This window comes from Amblyomma mixtum, chromosome 3 (assembly GCF_055824585.1).
Source record: "Amblyomma mixtum isolate Tamu chromosome 3, ASM5582458v1, whole genome shotgun sequence".
Taxonomy (NCBI): Eukaryota; Metazoa; Arthropoda; class Arachnida; order Ixodida; family Ixodidae; genus Amblyomma; species Amblyomma mixtum.
In genome coordinates this window covers 89,570,390-89,593,776 of record NC_143014.1, presented here as the reverse complement: position 1 = coordinate 89,593,776, position 23,387 = coordinate 89,570,390, and the positions used below count along the sequence as shown (strand labels likewise).

General features: G+C 48.1%; 1 protein-coding gene across 5 annotated transcripts in view; it reads right to left on the bottom strand.

Moving 5' to 3' along the window:
* Hnf4 (Hepatocyte nuclear factor 4) overlaps positions 1-23,387 on the bottom strand; it is a 107,223-nt gene that overhangs the window by 58,614 nt on the left and 25,222 nt on the right. Inside the window, exon 1 of one of the 5 annotated variants that reach the window (XM_089580064.1) lies at positions 5,924-6,404. The exons of 3 other annotated variants lie outside the window; for them this stretch is intronic. In XM_089580064.1, the coding sequence (XP_089436190.1) occupies positions 5,924-6,140 (217 nt within the window). In that variant the 5' untranslated portion in view covers positions 6,141-6,404. Of the gene's footprint in view, positions 1-5,923; positions 6,405-23,387 lie in introns of those variants that run through there. One more of the 5 variants, XM_089580061.1, reaches the window with a different exon arrangement.

Here is a 23,387-nt window from a genome sequence, read left to right as displayed (position 1 = left end):
GGTCTAGTTATGCATGTCATCAATGCGCTCACTTTAAGCTATAAAATACAACAAGCCTGCTACGCCCACTTGTCGGAGATCTTACACAAGCTTTTGCGCGCTCTTACTTTTGCGCTTAAAGCCATTTTTTAATACGAAATTTCAGAGCACTCAGTTCGTTATATATTGAAAATGTTTATTCATTGATCATCCATGCATCGTGGGTTTCAAGCTTTATTTGTACTTTCTTTGTGGAGTAACAGTGGTGTTCCGAAGTTAAAAGTAGATACGTAAGCAGGCTTCTACTTAAGAAACCGCTAAAATGCTGTACCAGTATAATGAACGGGGCTCAAGAACGTCAGGCAATCCTTGTCGAAAAATGCTTCTAAGCTCATTTCACGCGCCTGTATTATCCAAATGCGCATGCGCTGCATATTCTGCACTTGGTGGAAAGAGCCAACTGCCCGTCTTGCAAAACTTACTAGTGCTTTCAGTTCTTCTGAATAGATAAATAACGGCGTAAAAAGCTCTCAGATTCCCTCGACGCAAAATGTTGCAGCTCAGTTACCTGACACGACGCAGTTCGGCCGCCTACGCGGAAGCAAACTCTCGTATAGGCGCGTAAAAAAAGCAACTACGAGCCTGCGCGCGTTTTCTTTACTGCTAGTGTTGCGTACTGTCTGTAGGCCAGTGGAGCGGTGAAAGCAAAAACGCTGACCACAATGCAGTGCAGAAGCGAGAAATTATGAGGACGGCAGCCGACGAAACAGCAGCACGCCAGGGGAATGCCCACGCAATGCTGACCCGACTATTTCTCGACCTAAAATGACGGAAGCGCGTTGTAACGTCGCAAGTCCTATCTAACTACTCATAGGACGAATTTAACTCCTACACTGACTTATTGGGGCACATATCTTTTTCGTCATATTCCTTGAATATTTCAGGTACTAAAACTTCTCTCACTCGTAACCTGTCGTCTCATGTATCAAGACTCACTGTTGATACTAAGCCAAGGACTGCCTCCAGCAACAACCTTACCACGCGCACACAAAGGTTCAGAATGTAGGAAAAGCACAAATCAGAAACAGTCACACTCGCGCACTGCGCGTGCACAGGTAAATCTTTCTCAGTTCTATATACTCCGCAAATCAGACTCTCGTTTAGGGGCTAATGGCTCTTACCGGTTGAGCTAAGATACTAGCTTTAATTATGAAGTTGAGATTGTAGAAACAGCTTAGTCTACCTAACCATATGCCCCTGCAGAAATGTTTAATTACAAAACCAATTTATTGCCACGACAGTCTGTGTCAGTTATATTCTTTGACTTTATTTTAGGGTTAAAGGAGCGGTTACTAACTAGGTAATAACTAGCTACCATAGTTAGTAAAAAGTAGCAAGGGCTACTTTTACTAACTATACCTTGAAGAGGGTAGTAAATAGCTGATAAAAAGTAGTAAAACGAAGTCAAATTTAGTAACTGTTGCACTTATTACCTTTTTACTTTTTTTTAGGAGTGTAGATGGCGGCATATCTGAATCTATTTCGTGAGTTTAATCGTGTTCAAAGCGCATGAATAATAACGCTAATGGCATCCCCAAAGCATCATAAACAAATGTCTTTTAAGTTTATTCAGACGCCTGAAACGAAGCCATTAGCATCCGCTGCTTGCGATGGGGTCGTTATCTTGGACACACTGCATGCAACATGATACGCGACGCGGCAGGTGTCGACAGTTTATTAGACAGAAACACGAATCGAGCCCACTCTATGCGCGAAACCGAACCCTCACTTCTCCCCACTGCAACCGTAAAGCTTCATCTTAACTTTCCAGTCGAAGCTACCTTAAAAACAGACGAGCGCACAAGCGGCGCTGGCGCCGGCTCTTCAGCGGCATACATAACGAGTGGTCCGCGGAGCATGCCCTGACCGCGCGGCGCTCTCCAGGTGGCGGCATACGTGCGGCAGGCTTGAAGTTTCACGTGCGGATGCAAACCGAGACGCGCAGCTCCTCTCTCCGATATTTCCCCCGATTCCTGAGCTCCGTACCAAAAAAAAAAAAAAAGACGACAGGCCGTTTCGTGTGACAGCCGCTCTCACTTCCCGCGCCGAGCTAGTACAGAAAGAAATCTGCAACCGGGTAAGCGGGCGAAGAACGCCGAAAGAGCCGGCCTGCTCTGGTGTACCTGTGAGACGAGAGCCGGCGATACGGGCAGAACAATGCAGAGTAAAGGAAGCGGGGAACTCTTGGCCATTCGATGAACGGAAAGAATGGATCGCGCTCGAAGTACGATGCCGATTCCACTGGGCACCAAATCTGACCGTTGATGCGATACACGAGCGGGCGGTATGCGCGACGTCGTAGCGGTCTCATACTCGAATTCACTAACGCGCTCGCTAGACTGCTGCATACTCAAATGCAGGGTGCAGAATGCAGGGTGGAACCCTAAAACGATAATTTGCCTGGAAAGTTTCAGAAATGGCGAAGAATGCGTCCTTCTGCACAGTGTACTGCTTCCCACTACAAGCTCAAAAAGAAAAATCTTTACTTCTAAAAGCACTCGTAATTAAATACTGAATTCTGCAAGATAAAATTATTGATTCCACTGTTACTTGTTTGAGTTTCGGGACTTTTAGTTAAGCTGAGCGCTTACACACACGCACTGTGCTCATTCTCTGCTGCCCAATGCGATCCTATTCTCCACCCGTCAATGCCACATAACCTAGTAAGAAAGTTCTGAGGCGCCGTTTCAAGCGACCGCTGTCTGGCCACCGCCGTGCCGCAGAAATATTGAAGCGCCGCTGTATAGCTAGAAGCAATTCAAGGGGCTAAGAATAGACGCGGACGCGAGAAGACGCACCTGAGTGCTCCTCGAGATAGCCACTTAATCGGTGTGGCTGTGAATCAAAATGATTCGCTATCGCTGACCGACGCATGGGGATGATGTAGTCGAGAGCCGAAACAACACCTAAGATAAGCGACATCGAAAATGCTAAGAAAAGAGCAGAAACCAACCGGCAGCGCGGCGATAAGACTCGAGGCGTCCTTTTGCTGGCCAGAGCTGCATGCGCAACAGCCGGCAGCAAGCAGGGGCCCATCGGGTTGCCTGGCTCCGACGTTACAACGAGCATCCACAACGGGGGCGAACAGGTGCAACAATCATGTCGCGTGGAGCGCATTGTCAGGTAGGCTGGAAGAGATCACGGCGCAAAAAGAAAATTCGTAGGTGGAGGAAGCACTCAGTCTTAGATGTTTAATTGCGTTTGTACCATGCCCTCAACGTGGTAAATGTTAGGCGTCAGTCGAGTAAAATTCACGCAGTGAGTGAATTGTACACCGCATGCCAAACCGGTACTTCAACCTTGTACGCTTAATTTAAGCGCTTGTATGCAACCGCTTGTACGCTTAATAGTTTAACGAGGGCCTCGAATCTGGCAGCCTTGATGTCATAGGTAGCGTAAGAGGGTTCTCGCACAGCTTCCACCCTCACCGTTCGACCACGTTCGTACGTGGCTGTCGCGGTGGTACTACGTCCGTCGCTATGGACAAGGGTGGCGCTGGTGAACGCTCTCAAATTTCGTTTACACTACTCATAAATACCCCCGAAAGCAGAAGATTGGACAGCCGTCGCCGTAGCTCAGTTGATAGAGCACCGGACGCGAAATTCGGAGGTCGTCGTTCGGATTCCACCGGTGGCATGTGGTTGTTTCTTCTTCCGCTTTTATTATTCTCCTATCGCTGAAATACTGCAAAATAAAAAAAAAACATCCCCTTTGCTCCTTGGTTTCAGTGGCTGTTGGCTTCCTGTTGAAGAGCAGACTTTCCCCCTTCGTCAGATGACCGAGCGCCAAAGCTTCGGCAAGTGGACTTGTCAGAAAAGTCCCCTCCTCGAAGCGCTGCCGCCAGGATATGACTCCAGTGTCACTCAAATTCAACTGTGGCAGGTATCCGTCGTCTCCCTAACGCTTGTGTGCCGCGGATTTCCCGAAGAGACCACCTCGCACGTGGTTATTATTGCCAGTTGTGACCTCCTTACTCACGCACCGCTAGTCTGACATAACGAAGTTTGGGTGCTGAATGCTTGTTACTCATGGCAACAGCGATCCTGTATGCGGTTTCATGGATGTTAGCAGACAAGGTTTGTATATCCTGATACTAAAATTAAACTAATTACATCTTGACCTACCAATGCAGGAATTTTTATTAAAATAAAATTAAAAATTAACTGCAGCTCCGGCAAATGAAGTCGTGCCACACTTATCGCACAAGATGGCGCTTGCTACCAACCTCTTATCGGTACACAACATTGGTGTACAATTTAATGCCACCACACCCTTTCCACTTCGCAGCGTTTGTGTAGCGTGTAAGCAAGAAGTTGGATTTCAAAGTATAGCAGGTGTAGCAGAACCAAATATATCAATGAAAGTTTACGCTACAAAAGGAAGTTATGAACAGAATTTCACCGAAGCAGAGTTAAGCTGGTTATTTAAATTACTGTGCACACAAGATTAACGCAATGCATATACCTCAGGGTGTGACCGATATTCAGAGTGCTCGATGGCCTTGCAACGCAATTAAATTACGCGCATGCATGCACATTATGCTGTTTATGTGTTTCGCATACATGAAACAGTACAAACGGGACAGAAGGTTAATCATATCTACACAGGACAATGCAAGAAACGGAACTATGCAAATTTTTCCTGTTCAGTGCATCTCATCAGATATCATAGACGCCAAAAGTAGGATGCGAATGAAACAGCTATAGTGCTGTTATACTTCAAGTTTGGTATGAAGCTAATGGCGGCCTTCTTTGAGGATCAGTTTTAACCCTAAATGGGCACACTCTAAGCAGAAAGGAGTAAAAAGGGAGTAAAGGTGTGGGTGTGCGCTGGAGGACACCTTTACTCCCTTTTTAGTCCCATATAGGCGCATTCGTGTTTAGAGTGCAGACACATTTATGCTGATATGCATTAGTTAAATCGTTGTAGCGTTATATTACATCGCTAATTGCTATCCAGACTTTCGCAAAGCTACCAATGAATGAGATGTGCCGCTTAAAAAGTATGCACAGAGAAATGAAATCTTGCAGGCATCAGCGATCAAACTTAGTGCGAACAAATGAAAGAACAAAAACTTGAACTGCACGAAACATACACGAGATGTTCAGTATTACGACAGAATTAAAGCTTTCCAGCTCACTCTTAAGCAACATCTCGATGCAGAGCATCTGCGTAGCCTCGGGTTTCTTCACAGCCTAAGTAACTTCATTACAGGCTTACGCTCACGCTGTTTGTTACTGGCCTTGGGACATTTGTATGCAAATAATGAAGCGTTTTTCTCTGTGGAAAAAACAGGCAAATGTCCAACATTTGTTTAGCAAAATCCTTTCAGATTTTCAGGTTCTCTCAGAAAGAGCGCATGCAAAACAAAACAAATGTGTTACTTCATGTCCATCAGCCTGCGTTGCGCACACCACCAGATGCACGCGTCCTCGTTGTCGTGTACGAAACTTACGAAGAAACGAAACGTACTGTTCCCTGCTAAGCGAACGACTGGCTTGCTGCCTGTACTAATCTGTCCGCCAATATAGTCATTCCGCAGATTTGCATTCGGCGCGAAAGTCTACATCCTTGGCTGGCTTGTGGCTCAACCCTCATTCTTTACGGCGGTAGGATTTTGCACTGGGTCGCTGAAAGAATAACATGTTCATACGTGACCCATTCGATGCCATCTGTATAGAAACTTGAGGAGCGCCAAAAGTCCTCCTGAATGTGACAAAGGATACGCGTACGCATTATCTTTACGAAGTGATTTTTGCGTCCCTGTGCAAGATGGTTAGCTCGCCGGAAAGCGCAGCAGCCGCTTGTTCTCTACACCGGCCGCGTTGGACTGACGGCGTTCGCAGAAAGCAGTGCGCTGCAGGCGACCGCGGCGGCAGCTCACCGTGTTCCCTTGCCGGCGGACGGCCGCGCACCCAGCGGTCGGGTGAGGAGCCGCAAGAGCAGTCGCTGCTCTGCTGCTCGTCCGCGCCCCGCAGGGAAGCACGGTCGAGCACCAGCGGCTGGGCGACCGAGTGGTGCGGCGCGTAGTCGGGCTGCTGGCCGCCGAAGAACAACGGGGGCCCCTCGTAAGCGAAGTTCTCGTACCGGCCGGCGCTCATGCTTCTTTCCTGCGGGGACCACTGCGTATCGCGAACTGAGCCCTTTGGAGTTTACTCCGGCTGACTCATCAACGGCCACTCTGGGAGGAAAGGACGCGCAAAGACAAGAGTATCTTACTCGGGCCGCCACGGAGCTGAGAGTTCTGCCCGCGGAGGGCTGCACTGGGGGCTTTCTGAGGGGGTGAGGGACGTCCGCAGGAAGGCGTGGTTTCAACGCGCACTCCACGTGACTCTCCGCGGCACGCCCCGCAGCTGACTCAGGAACTGTGCGCCCTCGTCTGGCTACTCTCTGGAACTGCGCTGCTCGCGCCTACTCTGTACTCGGACGCTACTGTAACGGCCAGCCAAGTGAAATATTCCTTCCTGGACAACGCCCTGCCGCAGCCGCCTTCTGTGGCGAAAGCCGATGCCGCCGCCGCCGCCGCTGAAAGAACACCGGCGTGCGAGAGTGTGTGTTTGCAAGTTCCGAAACATCGCGCTCGCTCAAAACGCCGTGTGGTTCGGCCTGCCACAGAAGGTTATATTCACTCACGATGTTTGGGCGCGGAAACGCCGCTCGTTTCTTTCTCCGCTACACTCTGATGGTACTGTGGTGCGACTTGCAGCTCTGACGTGCTGTACGGATGCTCTAGCGACGGCTATGAATTTCTGCGTGAAAATGTGTCCCACGGTTGCAACTATGCTTTTAAAAGAGCTTCAAATGGCTTAACACGCATCCAAGCAGGAAGGAAGCCCAAGGCTCCGAAACCTTCAGACACGTATGGACGTGCGCCATTGAGATATCTGCTGATACTGAAAAGTCAGTTATTTCCTCTTTGTTTCTTTTCTTATATTTTTATTTTTTGTCCTCCTGCGTGAGGCAACCCGAGTCCATCAACGGTTTTTCTTCTGGCCAGACGACGTCTTTCCTTTGTCTTTTTTTCGCTGGTGTGCTTCCTTTATTAGTGTTTTAACATCTAAATGCACATCAGCCTTTTCTTGCGTTCTCGTTCAGGTAGGTCATTTAGGGCTGCTAAAAGACACCGTAATTGGTTGCGTTATGCTTCCTATCACAATGCAAATGTAGCTGTGCCATGGGATCGCGCGCTCCGCACTGGCAGGTCGCGAGTTTGCATCCAAAATGACCATATCTGTCTTCTTCCCTGCGACACTCTTTCAAATAATCCTCGTTGTGAAACATAATTCTCCTATAAAGCTCAAGATTATCCGAGTTTCGTTTGGTTTTACTGATGGTGTCTCACGTTCACTTCACCTGGTGTCATTTTTATACAGTACAAAAGTCGAAATGAGTAGCTCTATCATTTTTGTCGTAATGTGTCTTATATTCGACAAATTTTTTGTCTTAAACGCAGATAAGATGCGTTTATTTTTAAGCACATACATACTGCTCGTCTTCACCGTTTCTTGTAGAGCGGGACAATGTGTTCACGGTCTCTTGAATCACGCATCCGAACAAATGTAAACATAAAGAGCGATGCATACGCTCTGCAATGCATGACGCTGTGACATTGCATTTCAAATGAACATATCCCCTGCCACACCTCGTACGCAATATGCATAGTCTCAATCTAAACGCAACAAATTTCGCAACGTAAAGCGTGCGATGGATTCATATCAAGTTTCATCTTTAGAGTACTCCTGAATGAAATATTCCGAAGAGGAAGCTTGCCATTGCAACAGTCATCATTCCCTCGAATCCCAAGATTTCAACGCAGTTTCACACTCTGTACTCGACACCAAATGCGCCAATAGCTTCATCGTACGGGTTCATAACCGCGAACCTATCCAGAATTTTCTGGATAGGCGGGTGGCTACATCATAATTATGAATCTTGTTCCTTTAATCGCGCAGTTTGGTTTGGTTTATGGGGTTTAACGTCCCAAAGCGACTAAGGCTATGAGAGACGCCGTAGTGGAGGGCTCCGGAAATTTCGACCACCTGGGGTTCTTTAACGTGCACTGACATCGCACAGTACACGGGCCTCTAGAATTTCTCCTCCAAAGAAATTCTAGCCGCCGCGGCCGGGATCGAACCCGCGTCTTTCGGGTCAGCAGCCGAGCACCATAACCACTGAGCCACCACGGCGGCAATCGCGCAGTACAGTAACGATGCATGTAAGCAGTGCCACCTGTGTAAGCTCTAGACATAACGCATGCGCTTTTTATGCAGCAATCCACTTTTTGATATGAACAGTCTTGTGCCCCTGGCCCGGAAATGCTGATGCCGGAGGCGGGTAAACTCAGTTTCCGTTGGGATGAAAGCCTGTGGCGCGAATGTTTCAAGAAGCCGCGCAGCACAAAAGGGCCCTGAGAGCCCACCCCCATGCTTCTTTCAATCGCCCGCCATCCTTTGTGGCTTCTATGACGTCACAGTAGCTTATCTTAGGCCACTTAGAGTGTGACCCGTTACGTTGTCCGAGTGAAGACAAAGGCTCGTTAATACCTAAGCTTTTTAAGAAGACGGTTCCCCACTACTTCCAGTTAAATAGATGCCCCCAGAGGAGAGGGAAACGCTCGGAGGCCGAATAAAGCACACGGCGAAAGAACGCTGTTTAGGATCAGTTTAAATGAGCAATGTAAAATATATCTATGAGAACTAATACCCCTTCCCCTGTAAATGCATGTGAATGCCTGTATTTTAGTGTCCATGATTGACTGCGTGCGGACGTCAGGAATAAAAGGATCTTTTTTTTTTTTACCAAAATTCAGCTCATTCATTTGCATCCGTTAAAAGGGGAAAACGCGGCAAGCAACTGTACCCTACTTCCACAAGCAGCAACAGCAATGGCTGGTGGAGCTTGCGGTGGCGATGGCCGAGATATATGGGGCCCCGGACTAAGGGCACCATCTAAGGGGACTTAATTTTCCTTCAATAAAAATATTTTTACTATTACTACAATCATAATTTTTGAATACTGCAACAAAGAAATAATTACAAAGTAGGGATAACCAGACATGACTACATGAAGTAAACCGACGAGCTGTCACACGAACACTGGGCAAACCGAAAAATTACATTTTAAGAGAACACAAACACGGAATAGACCTCCTGTTTACTGACGGGCTCATAGAAGGACAAATGGCCGCCGCGGTGGCTCAGCGGTTATGGTGCTCGGCTGCTGACCCGAAAGACGCGGGTTCGATCCCGGCCGCGGCGGCTGGAATTTCTTTGGAGGAGAAATTCTAGAGGCCCGTGTACTGTGCGATGTCAGTGCACGTTAAAGAACCCCAGGTGGTCGAAATTTCCGGAGCCCTTCACTACGGCGTCTCTCATAGCCTCAGTCGCTTTGGGACGTTAAACCCCATAAACCAAACCAAACCAGAAGGACAAATGCTGATTAGGCTACAGTTCTGCCATAACTTTCAGCAGCTCTTCGCATCTCAGCTCCGTACATCGATATCGGCCTTTTTTTATCTTGCGTTGACTACGGGGATGCAAAAGCCAACTGCACCGCAAATTGTGAGGTACTGCTTTCGTAGCGAACCACTTAACACCAGCATGTGTAGGAATTCAGCACTTCAGTGGATTCAAGTGAACGAAAATAACCGTTTAACTCGCTGGCATTGTCATGATTGCAGATTATATTCGTTGCCACCCGAGGCTGAAACACTAACCAATAGCGCGAAGCGCATGATGTATCAGTAATTATCTAGTCTGTATTTATGCCAGCGAACACTGTGTAGAGGTAATGCATGCTGAGGTGCACTGTCATGGTGGGGAGATTGAAATTAATACAAGACAAACCAACGCCGAAGTGATTTATACACGGAACAATAAGAGCTGAAGCGACACCTCCGAACGAGTAACGCCGCTATACTTCTCGCTCAGGTGTACCACAACATACCTCCACTAATCCTTCATCTCGCCTGCATTGTGAATCCTCTCTTTAATGTTATCTTCGCAGTATCACACCCTTCATGTATGTGTCATACGCTCTCAGATGCAGCGGTTTACCCGAGTGCTATCTTTTCAGTGCTATCAAGCGGAAGCTATATCCGACGTCAAGAGCAAAGTGGTCACAAGACTGAGAGCGGAGTAAAGACGTTTGGAGGCTCGAAAACTTGAGAGGAAGAGTAGACGGAGGCACGTCTTCGGGGCGATAAACAATCTCCGCGATTGGGACCAGCACAGAAATAACGCAGCCGGAGGTTTGGCGTCCCTCCAAATGAACTGTGAGAAACGGTGTCGTGTAGTGGCCAGAAGATTACTTATTCGCTGTTGCCATGAACAACCCTGGCATTCGTTACAAAACCTAGCGCGTACGGCAAAGACACCGTCGAAAGACAGAAGCAGACAGCACGCGTATGGAGCTGCTTTGAGCGCTATTTAAGATGAATAGCTGCAACTACAGCCGAACTGTTCCCGTTAATGTTGGCATTCGCGCCCCGGTAGAAAAATTTCACACAATTCACGCACGCCTGTCTTTTTCCCTAGCGTAGTCAGCGACACGCACGGAGACACGGATAATTTAATTTTTTTTGCGTGCCCTTCTGGCATTCTTCTTTCTACATTTCCTGAGCACTCAATCCACGATAAGAAAACCGCTGCGTCCCTTTTCGCGGCAGTCGCAAGCCTGTTTACTTTATCCGGTTGTTTTTTGGTTCAATAGTGACGTCATTCGTCACCAAACGAGTGCCAGAGCGCAAAACGCAAGTCTCCGCCGCCGCAGTATGCGCGCCCATGAAAGCAAGCCTCGATATTGAACAGCAGAAAATATATTAGCGCAATAGCGTTAGACTTCTCGCTCGACGCGAAATCCAGCGTCTGTGGGACAATAATTTCCCATTGGTTGAGATGGTTGTGGCGTCACAACCACATGACCTCGCGCGGGTAATTCAAACATCCCACAAAGATCACACTGTACAACAAATTTGGCATCGCTACACCATTGCTTAATTGCCTACAGGATCGTGACGTCATTCCACCGCCATTACGTAGAGCCGCTGAAAAAAGAAAAGCAATTGCTCTGAAAAGAAATTGGTCACCCAGGAATCGAACTGCTGACACATGGGTCGCGAGCCGAGCACGCTACATCTCGACCACTGAAGAACGCTCTGTAACTTGGTTAAAGGGAGACCTTGAGCATCTTGTGGTAAATGAAAAATAAAATAAAATCAAGAACAGTGTTCGTGTCTGCGAAGTGATACGCAAGCAGGACCCCAAGCTGCTGAAGGGCCCCCTTAACGCTGTCGCGCCATACCGTTAAGGCGCGTTCACACTTGCCCAAAAATCCGGTGTGCGAAGCGGATTCGGCCGCTTTTGACGCCGAGCGAGGCGGAAAGCGGCGCGGCGAGGCCGATTGGTCCAGACCGATTTCGGCCGCGCGGCGACAGACGAAGACGGACCCCTCGCTTTGGAATGAATTCTCATTGTTGCTGCCTTTTTCAGCGCGTTCACTGGCCATAAATGGGGCACTGGTCTTTCGCTTCGTCTCACCTGGCCTCTAAGAAAATCTATAGGCGATAAATTTGCTTTATTTTTTTATTCAGAGTGACGATTCTGCCGCTTCTAGGCTTAAGAGGAGAGTTGGTTTGTTGACAGTAATGGTTCCCGTCCTGACAACCACATGGCGCCACTATAGGCTGAGTTTATTTTTGCGTCTGTGCTAGCATACGCTGAACTAAAAGTGGGAATGCACCTGCGTTTAACGTACTTAAGCATGCATACGCTTATGGTACGTAGACAACGTAAATTTATGCTCTTTTCTCACAATATCTGTGTATGCCGCCAACAGCGACGTGGTGTGGAAAAGCGAAAGACAGCAGCGGCGCGGCGGTTCCGCCTCGTGCGGACGTCAACAGATGAGAACAGGTCCTGGTTTTTGCGGCGAGCGAATCCGCTTCGATCGCCGTATTTTTGGGCAAGTGTGAACGCACCTTTAAGGCGGAACTTGTCTGTCTTTCGAATTTAATGACCCCGCGGAAAATTACAAATGATGAAGTTATATTATCCCGGCCTTTATTTCCTTGGCATTTGCACGGTCTGCACAGTCCTATGCACTCCTGCTAAGTTGGTGTTTGAGGAAGGTCCCGTAATTTTGAGCGAGGCAGAGCTGTTACTTCTGGCTAGAGAACACACGAGTGCACAACGCTTCTTAATTTTGTGATACTGAACCAGGGTCACTGTAACAAAAATGTTCTTTCCTCAGACTATATTCTATACTGTCCGTCGCGGAGACTGACACACCCAACGATGGCAAGGACATGGAGTCGCTTTGAGCCAGTGACGAAGGACGAAAAGAATAAAAATGGAATAGAATCTAACACTAACATCAAATCACCCATACTTAGCATCCATCGAGGCTTAGATCTGTTATGACTTGCACTGTTCACTCGTTACGTTAACAAAATAGTGGGATAAATTTCAATGTGCATTAGACGATGTTTCCAGTTTTCGGCACCGAGGGGGTCACTGTAGTATTTAGCAACCTCACTACACCCACTGCAATGAATTTCCTATTGGCAGCTCATTGCAGTGAGTATAATGAATTGCCAGCCTTTGTTCCACCTTCTGTGTCACCGAAGCGGTACAGCACAATACAACCTAAGGACAGAGTTGGATAACCAGCGGCTGAATTAGCAAATGCACTCGTCCTCAGAAACGGTTCAATAATAGTAGCCAACGCCATCCTGGTGATCAATCACGACAGCTAGCGATGCAATGATCACAGCGTTGGCTAATCCTGAAGCATTGCTTTGCGCGAAAGCCTTGAGGACATACCGAATAGCTGGCTTCAAATCTACTTTTCACAAAGTTGTATGCTTTTACAAAGACGACTGCCTCTATTGCTGTGCCCTTGTCAACATACACTCACGATGGGAAAACAAAGTTCCGACTGGGCAAAAAAGAGAGCATTGGTCCAACCGCTGCAATAATGACGTATTTAGCAGCTCGCTTTGACCAGGAACACTGGCTTTTTATTTTAGTACGCTTCTTTAATTTTCTTTTTAGCACTGAACGCGTAGGGATCCCAAGAAGAAATAGTTCATGCAGGCTACAGTGCCCAAAATCAAGTCGTGCTTAACGTTCTAGAAGACGCTATGACCGCAACACTGTCAGGTTCCACTCGAGATTTCACTCTGAGCCAAGGTACAGAAAACTAACCGATACAACGAATAAAAAAAATTCTAGGTCGTGGCTTATGACCGATTAATTTTTTACGCACTATTCATGTAATACTGTGGAAGTGTAGGTGTAACACGCCGTAATGGAGTGCTCCGGATTGATGTTGGCCTCGTAGGGTTGTTCGACGTGCTCCGGGCGTTTTCGAATTTCTCCTCCATGACGGTTTATGCCTCAAAAGAGCGCATTGGTTACATAACGCACCGCGTTGCGTTGGAAAGTTCTGGACTGAAATGTCGAAATGAAGGCGTTGCTGCTGTTACACGCCTCTGTACCTTATTATTTTTACTTCCTTCCACTTGCGTGGCGTTTCCAGCCGTACGCCGATCTGGTGACCTTCCTGTGTTTTTTTTTCCCCTCCCATGATTTGGCTCTCCTTTCTCCCCCACTGCCACAGAAGTAGCGCGAGTGCGTCTGTGAAAATGTGACATGTGACTTTGTAATAACATGGGAAAATGTATGGTATGGTATGGTATGGTATGGTATGGTATGGTATGGTATGGTATGGTATGGTATGGTATGGTATGGTATGGTATGGTATGGTATGGTATGGTATGGTATGGTATGGTATGGTATGGTATGGTATGGCCTGTGGTGGCGGTGGCCAACGTCCCGATGCGGCACATGGGCTGAGTGGAGAGCACTATTTTAATTTCCACAACCTGGGGTTCTTGCACTGACATCACAAGCCACACGGACGTGTTTTGCTTTCACAGTGGCTAAGCCAGATGTCAAGCCCACTGGCGGCGGCAGCGCGACAAAATAGCTCACAGAGAGCAATTCATCGCAACTTTGCCTGAACACTCGCGTGCGAACGACGTTTACCCTCTTACGTTTTCTAGTGCGATTATTACTTTGTAAATAGTGTATATAGCTCTACCCTGCCCTTTCTCGCTACCGTTCCTGTCTGTACCTGCCTTACCTATAATCTCCCCGTCCGTTTTATTTCCGCCGGCCGCAGGTCTCCTTAAGTTAGCAGACAGCAATTGCCACTGCCAGCGCCATCTACTCCTTCTGTTTTTTTTTTTTTAATGACAAACTGCTACTACTGCTATTACTACCGCTACTACTCTAATACTACTGGTGCCGCCGCGGTGGATCAATGATTGTGGCGCTCGACTGGTGGCCCGAAAGACACGGGTTGTATCCCGGCCGCGGCGGTCGAATTTCCATGGAGGTGGAATTCTAAAGGCCCGTGTATTGTGCGATTTCAATGTACATTAAAGAACCCCAGGTGGTTCCGACTCAGATGGTTTCGACCCAGAACCCCAGGTGGTTTCGATCACCTGGGTAGACCTACCACCCAGGTGGTAGACCTACCACCCAGGTGGTCGAAATTTCCGGAGCCTTTCACAACCGCGTCCTGCATAGCCTGAGTCGCTTTGGGACACATAAACCATCTACCGGAGTGGGTGAGGGAACAAACGCGGGTTAATGACATCCTAGTTGAAATCAAGAGGAAGAAATGGGCTTGGGCAGAGCATGTAATGCGAAGGCAGGATAACCGCTGGTCCTTAAGGGTAACGGAGTGGATTCCAAGAGAAAGCAAACGTAGCAGGGGACGGCAGAAAGTTAGGTGGGCGGATGAGATTAAGAAATTTGCGGGGATACAGTGGCGGCAACTGACAAAGGACAGGGTTAATTGGAGAGACATGGAAGAGGCCTTTGCCCTGCAGTGGGTGTAGTCAGGCTGATGATGATGATGATGATGATGAAACCATCTACTGCTACTGCCTGAGTTGAGAGTTCCAGATGCACTGGTCACCAAAGTTATATGCGCAGATTTCTGCAGCTATGGTTCTGTGTGTTGGAGGACCATGGATATGAGAGCGCTGCAAGCGCAGCTCTTCTAGATTGTTTCCCTAAAGGGATTTCGAGCTAGAGACTCGTTGTATTCCTTTGGACTCAATATTACCTTAGGACTCTTATTCACAGTAAAAGCTGTACTAGCTCTGTACAAGCTATTTAGTAGAAGCAATTTAGTGGGCACAACGGCAGCCGTGTAACGTGTTACGCGAAACGCTTTAGGTGGACACCACCGCCACGTACCTCAAAGCGCGATTGAGGTGTCCGCTGGCCTAGGGAGCCAGTGATGCGCCTTTCCTTTCTCAAAACCAAGAGAGCCTAAAGCCTCCGCTAGTTTTGAAAAACGGAAAGGCAAATAACTGCCTCATTTTGTAGCTGGACACCACCGTCACCTCACAGCACGATTGAAGTGTCCACTGTCCCCGTGAACGCATGTATACGTCGTCATGTCCGTCCTATGTGTTCCCTTTGCGCTATTTTTCACCATAGACGTACACCAAGTCGTCAAACTTTCGGTATTGCCAGCGAGCCAGTTATGCGCCTTTCCTTTTCTCAAAACCAACGGAAGGTTTAGACTGCGAATAAGACAGCACAGAGAACTCGACTATTTGCTTCGTGCAAGCGGGTCCTGGAATCCGTGAAGTGGGCCGGGAACGCGATCGAGCCGAAGACCTCCAGCGGAAGAAGGCCGAGTACGCACGTGAGTGTATAGGCGCCAGAACGGGCCTGTAAGGCGCCCAACCGGGCAGTCGCCTGTGAAACATCAAAATAGGCTTGCCGAAAATGCCAGTCAGCTTCCGCTGATTAATGCGCTAAGCCAGTAAGCTTAGATCTAATATTTTTTTTCATGCGGTTCGCTTCCCAATACAGCTATCCTCCAGTATATACTGTGACGTGTGAACTATTATGTCTCATCCTAGAATGCTATAGCTATTCCGTGTCGCTGTCAGCTATCTCTACAGGTACTAAATGCAGAAGGCGCCCCATCCCCTACAAAAATTTCTTTAGACAGTCTATAGACCGTCTATAGACTTGTTTATAAGGTCTATAAGCTTTCTATAGACAAATTCTTTAGAGTAGTCTGTAGGCAATTGGAATTTTATAGACAGTCTACAGACAATCTATAGATTTATGGCCATACATTTTTTGTAGAATTTTTTCTGTAGGCAGTCTATGGACTATGAACAGACAAAAATAAATATCTATAGGAAGGCAATATGTTCTATAAGAAGTCTATGACAGTCTATGGACCATTTTTGTTAGGGGAGCAGGAAACAGTGAAAGAAGAGCGAGGATTGAACAACGTAGGTTACATTGAACGATGAAGTTTCTCGTTAGGACGATCTAGTCTCTGACTTTAGTTGAATCCAACTGACACCAAAGCTATCTCGATTCCTATGAAACCCACTGCGGCCTAGGTAGTAAAGAACAAGAGAAACAAGACACGAAAAAAAAAATACGACAGCAGCCGAAGCAACGTTCTGTTTCATTTCTTTTGTTTTGTTTTGTTTTGTTTTTTCGCTTAACTTCGTGTTCTTGAAATCACGTACCAAGCAAGCCGAAACAGCCACACTTCTCAAGAAAAACAGAGCGTACGGCAGTCGCGTGTAGATGAAGCTGGTGAGTCAGCAGCGCAATCATGACTCCCACACTCCCGCAGTATCGCGCAAGCAAGATTCCTTGGGTTAAAGCACCACAACCAGACTCCACGTCCTCCGAAACATATCGTAATTTTCTTCGTTTAGTCTGCTTGTGTCGTGTCTGGCGTACTTATTTCACCGAAATGTTGAATCCTGTTAGTATGCAATCGCAAAAGGTGCTTCCAGTCGCAACAAAAAATGAGAGCGCCTAAGAAATCGGCTACTATGAAGTATCGCAAAACGCGATCCCAATAATGTTCTATATCAACTGTGTTAACGATAGCGAAAGACAAAAGCAAGATAAAAGATGCCGCCCAGCTCAACATCAGCCTTTTTGCGCCAGACCGGATGCGAACGTCAACACCGCCACACAATGGGTTGCCTAATAACTTTTTGTCAGGCGCAGTCTAGTGTGCTGCCATAGTTTTCACAGCAGTAATTGATTTTAGAAAAAGCTTAACGAGACACATAAGTTCCACCTTAAGGATATGACGTGATAGCGTTAATGGGCCCCATCAGCGGCCTGGGGTCCTCTTTGCGTATCACTTCGCACACATAGTCATTGTTCTTCCTGTCACCCACACAAAACGCTTAAACTACCGTTAAGAGTACATGCGATAGCATTTGAGATCCCTCCTGCGCAAGTATTCCTTCTCTGTCGCCTAGGCTCTGCATACGTGCCCACATATTCAGAAATGGTAATACTCTGCTTTACATTCATAGATCGTGGGGAGTCATGATACTCCTGGAGCAGTGGAGCAGCGGTTACTAAGCGATGCGCCACTGCCCTGCGATGGCAGGTGCTGCCACCTGTGGGGCTTGTGAGACCCAGGTTGCTCTTCCCGAGCAGCCTCTCGCAATCGATCACTAATTTAACTGTCACCTGCCACACTGGGCAATTTCCTCACAATCCGGTGGGCAGGTCGTGGTGACGTCAGAAAGCTACTTGACCTAAGTGGCAGGTGGGGCACCTGCTTCTTCTCGCATCGTCGACGATGATGACATCGACAACGCCTAATTTTCTGCCGAATGGCAGTCTTAACGCTAGCGCTTTAAAAAGTGAGTAGGACTGCCGCAGGAGTGGATTGGAATTGAGCAACGCACCATTGGCGCGGGCTGTCTAATCAGTATAAAATTTTCGTCCACGGTTTTATGCTCATGCCTATTTTGTTAAACTTTCTTACATTGTAGCGACACTTAAAAGTTAATTAAGCTCGACTGAGGCACAAGTCTATGACCTGGCATATTTTAGTCGCCATGCTCACAAACGCCCACAATAGTCAACTGCCGCTGTCAACATGTGGAGTTTAAAAAAGGCGGGATGCTCCCGTCCTATATGACCAGTTTCTACGCGGGTAAGCCATGTCTTGAGGTGAACCATGGGAGAGATAAGCGAGTAGGACACATCTTTTCGTGGTGTGGGAAACATCTCTTCGGCTATTTCAGAAGGCAATGTTCCACATACTCGCACATTTCCCTGCTCTTCTCATACCCTCTCCTTTCACGGAAGTTACCGCTTTCCACAAGTACCAACTTCCAGGAGGCTAACAACCTCATTCAACGGTAACCATCCGCCGGTTACCACTACGTGACAACGACGATCAACACAAGGAATGTCTGCTTACAGCTGCGCTGTAAGAAAATAATTGCAGCCAAATAATAGGTAATCGGCTAAATATTTTTATCAATTTCCCAAGTTCCAACATTCCGCTGTTGGTTTTAATGTCGTATTTGAATAACTTTGTGCTTCTTTTTTAACTGGAACTGCCAGCTAAGTACGACAGCTTCTAGTTTTCCTTGAAGTTGTGTTTAAAAGGTCGCTTTACTTTCACTTTCGGCGGAACAGGCAACGAATATCCGGAGTCCAGAGTAACTGGACATCAGTTAAAAAAATAAATTATAAAAACACTTTCATGCAAATCCTATGGCCGAAAGAGAGAGGAATCACTAGCAGCTTTAGAGGAACACATCACGCCTTCTGTATATGCTGAGTGCTGACCAGCAAGAGTTTAGAAAATGCGTGAGCTAGGGAACAAATTCACTGCTACGATGCCTCCCCGCCCAGTCTTCTGGTATTGATACCAGCGGATGGGACATGCAAGTGCCCTCCTACATGGAGGCATTTTGGACGATTGGCGTCCTTGGCTGCGCCGATATAGTTTTGTTTTTACACCCGCACTCGCGCCCCGTAAACTTTTGCTGCCGACTGCGCATCTCACTGAGGCAGAGCCATGTGGGATAAGGCGTACGCATATTGGGTGGAATAACGCAACTAAATGCTGAGTGGTATAGATTGCCCAACGATCAATTCGAGTGTCTTGATCAGATAGCTGTTCATGCCTGCAAACATCGGCCTCTGCCATACTCCGCCCATTGCCTTATTTGCCATCAGCACTAGTTACCAACTCGACGAGCAAGTGTCAATCGTTTCCGCCTCAAGATTGACAGGGCTGGTGTAAATTGCGAGCATCGGCAGAGGTGACCTCCCAAATTAGTAATAGAATCCAAACCCACGTTTCATCAGTAGCCGCCCAGGGAAGTACACTAGACTATCTGGCAGGCCGGCGTCGCACCCATCGATCTACTTCTCAAAATCCCTACCCATCCACTTCCTTCCAACGTCCGCATCACTCGATCCGCCGCAACATGCAGCCCGGACTCCACGACAACCGCTGCGAAGGCAAGGCTGCTCACCGCAAGCCTTTCTTGTCTACCCCCACAGTAGCATGCACCGATGTCTACTGTCTTAACGACATGGGCACCGGAGCGTATGTCGTCTGCTCTCCCCATCTCCCTGATTCCATCCCCAAGACGTGTGCCCCCTTTCCGCAATCCCTTTAATATCACCTTACTTTACATCACCCCCACTGCGCCCACCATACAGACATTTATATAATTTCCGCGAAAAAAAAAAACTAGTCAAACCTGGACGCAACAAACCTCCATGCCGCGATTTTCTCGATGTTACAAGTTTTCGAAATTCCCCAGCGCCGTCTCCATTGAAGCACGTGTATTGGTGTCACGAACTCACTACAGTGACTATCTGTTAGCTAATGCTGAGCTACTTGAAATTTGGCCGAACCACGCTATATTTTCATGACGCAGCTGACAGGAAAGGAACGGCCACGATCGCAACGGGCGACCGCAGTTAACAAAGCGCGCCGTCCCCTAGCGCCGCCGGCGCCTCTACGTTACAAATGCAGCAGCCTCCACTGCCGTCGCTTTTAGAACGTCGCACCACGTGGCACCACAACAGTCCATGCTCAGAAACCGCAAACAATCGGACATAGCAAAAAGGACACGGGCGAGCAGTGCGTGCCCATCGCCCCGCTCGGCTGCTCTCGTGATTCCGGCGCCGATAGCTGTTGGGAGCGGGGACGGCGGAGAGCGCCGGCGACGCGAGGCGAAGGGTCTGGGGCACGGTGGTTGGCAGATCGAGAGCGGGAACACGAAGGAAGAAGCAGGTTCATCCGCAGGGTGCTCTTTCTAGCCCGGCAATGGTGTCTCTCACTCCTCCGCTGTCCCCACCTCACTCAATCTCCTGACCCCACTCGTAGCGGCGTCGTGCGAGCCGCGGCGGAAGTTGCGGAGCTGTCAGCGCGGTCACGAAGCGTTTCTAAGTGCTTATAACTTCGAGTAACGGGACTTTAGTAAACATTTGCAAGGTGATTTCACCTACATTTATTTATTATTTAGGTTTCCGCTCTGTCATGTCCTTCCGAGTCTTCACACGTGAAAATTTCATGTCACGAAAACCTGGATCTAACGAAAAATTGCGGACTTTTCTCAGTTTCTTTACATCAGATAACTGCATACCATCTATACATACTCTAAGGTAGCCTTCCATTCCATAGAAAATCGTACCATCCCCCTTGACGTCCGAGACGATCTCAACGATGCCCTCTTCTCTCTACGCCCAGCCATGGTGAATCTCAAGTGAATTCTTCGCTAGGGATTGTCAGTAACTATATGGTTCATCAGCTAGCCCGCGATTTTCACACCCAGGCTGCTGCAATGCCCTGGGTCAGCTCACGGACGAGTGACAAGGCATCTGTCTACAAACGCACCGCCTTGAAAAGCTTTGGGATGACCTCGCCCAACTTCCATTCCTTCGCATTCTTCCCTGTCAGTCTCCTAATCCCATATCCTTCGCAAGGTTCATGCCAGTGTCCTCACTACCCCGGCGAGTCTCTCCTCTATCATTTTCGTCTCTATCCCGCTTGCCCCAACTGTCCCTCCCTCTAATTTAGAGCAATGTGTTTTACTTTGTCCTATTACCCCCATCTTCCCCCCTCTGTCTTGGCGCGCCTGGCTGAAGTCTGCCGTACCGGATGATCGGTTGGCCCTGGTCCGTCATGCCGCCGACTTGCTGGACGCTTAATTTGCTGCCTCAATAAAGCATATTTCTACTACTCTCGAGGCATCCCTACGTAATCTCCCGTTAACATCGGCTTCCACCAAGTGCCAAGGTGGCCGCAGCTGATGAAAAGTTGCACCTGGATCTTTAAACTCAAGTCGTTTTGGTAACAAATCGCTTTGACGAAGAAGCGGAACCTTGCCAGACGTTGGCAGGTCTTACTCTCAACTTTGCGGACAGTTCTAGTATTTTCTCTTTATTCTTTACGCCAGAACAAAAAACTTAAGCTGGCGCTTACAGACTCGTGGAAGAAGCTACTTGGATAGTGCGCTCGAACATCCACACCTGCTACAAAGTGACGGTGGGAAAACGATCCGCTCGAGAGCTAAAGATATATTTGCGGGACTCTAACCAATAAGAATGCGTTTCGGCCCAATGCCAACCACCATAAAGTGTTCAAAATGATTTTTTTAAGGTTTTTTTTTTCAATAAAGGGTGAACATCAGACGAAAGTCATTTGTGCACGTAGGGTACGCGGCCGTGTGGACAGAGTGAGAGAACAACTGTCGCTGTCCACCACCTTAACTTCTCCTAAAAAAATAAATATAATCGTTTCATATACTGTTCCATCACTGCATTTTGCGTGCATGGTAATGTTGGAAACCCAAAATCAGTCTTATTCCCAAATTACACTATTTACTTGCGTTCAGGCCGACCTGTCCTTTTTGTTGTTGTAAAATTGCGATCTCCAAACTATGGGGTCCCCCAGGGTGAAGCGCTGAGCCGGCTACACACACAGAAAAGGAAGGGAAAGCTTTGCGCTACTGCGGGAAGTCCTTCGTTCTGACCCCCTGCGAGCGTTCGTTCAGCAGCTGCAACCACTGCCACAGCACGAAGGTTTCACGCGCCCCTATTTATCTGTAGAGACGCGCAACAGTTTCTCAGATAACGCCGATGCGAAGATAAATACGAAGCCAAGTCCTGGCATCACAGTTCAGGCGCCATCTCCTAGTTGCTCAGCCAGGCGGCGAATCATGCACCCCGAACACTGTTCTCAACAGAATTTTAGCGAGCTGTCATTGCTTGAGCGGAAGCAGGCGTGTCCAATATCACCGGAAAAAAAATCACAGATAAACAGTGAGAGCGCCTTTTCGTGCGCAATAACTACACCAAGCTTTCCCTAAACCCGTCCACGAATACTGCCATCGGTGTGCGAGATCGGTGACGCCGCGGACACTGAGGGTGTCTCATGAACTTCATTACATTGAAACTAAGGCATTTACGTTCCACGTTTCCTCTCGCGCGTACTTCGGAACGAAGCGCATTCGCGCTCGGTGCATTGCGGCTGCGGAGAGTTTCTAACGGAGCCGCTGCAGCTCTGATATGGATTAAACTGTGTTGGTCACCTTAATTGTATGTATGGCCGGCCCGGAGATTCCGTTCGTCGACATGTGCGACATTCCAACTATTTTATTTTTTCCGGTCTCCGAAGTCAGGGAGCCCACCTATACGACCTACCAACCATTATGCGCGCAATTGCAGTCACTCGTTAGTTAGAATTCTGCCGTGTTCTGATACATCTGTCTCTAAAATTTTAACTCAGTACGCGTATAATTACGCGAGCAAGGCAGTAACCATAGGGGCGAAACTCCCCCCTTTTATGACGTAGCTACTGCGCGTGGCGCATCTGCGATTTGCTTGCCGAAAGTGAAAGGGGAACAGTTATCTACGCCTTTGCTGAACGCCGTCGACAGACGAAACGCCACACGCAACAGCAGCGTCAGTTTCAGTCGACCGTCGTCGACTTGCATGTGTAATTACGAGGAGTAGGTAAAAATGTAGAGGCGGATGGGCCAGAACCCCAGCGTACGACAAGGTTTCTACGAAACAAAATAATCGAGGGCTACGGCCGCCTTTCCAACACAGCCCCGCCGCGGTGGCTCAGTGGTTACGGCGCTCGGCTGCTGGCCCGAAAGGCGCGGGTTCGATTCCGGCTGCGGCGGCTGAATTTCTATGAAGGCGAAATTCTAGAGGCCCGTGTGCTGTGCGATGTCAGTGCACGTTAAAGAACCCCAGGTGGTCGAAATTTCCAGAGCCCTTCACTGCGATGTCCCTCATAGCCTGAGTCGCTTTGGGACGTAAAACCCCAATAAACCAGACCAAGCCTTTCCAACACAAACGTTGCACTAAGTGCAGTGACTAAAAAGTTTATGAAATGATTTCAGGTAATGTTCAGCGGGCGGAAGAAGACGATGGCAAGGGGTGCGGTATGCAGTCACCATACATCATTGTGGCATATCATTATTCTCAATTTGTGTTTGC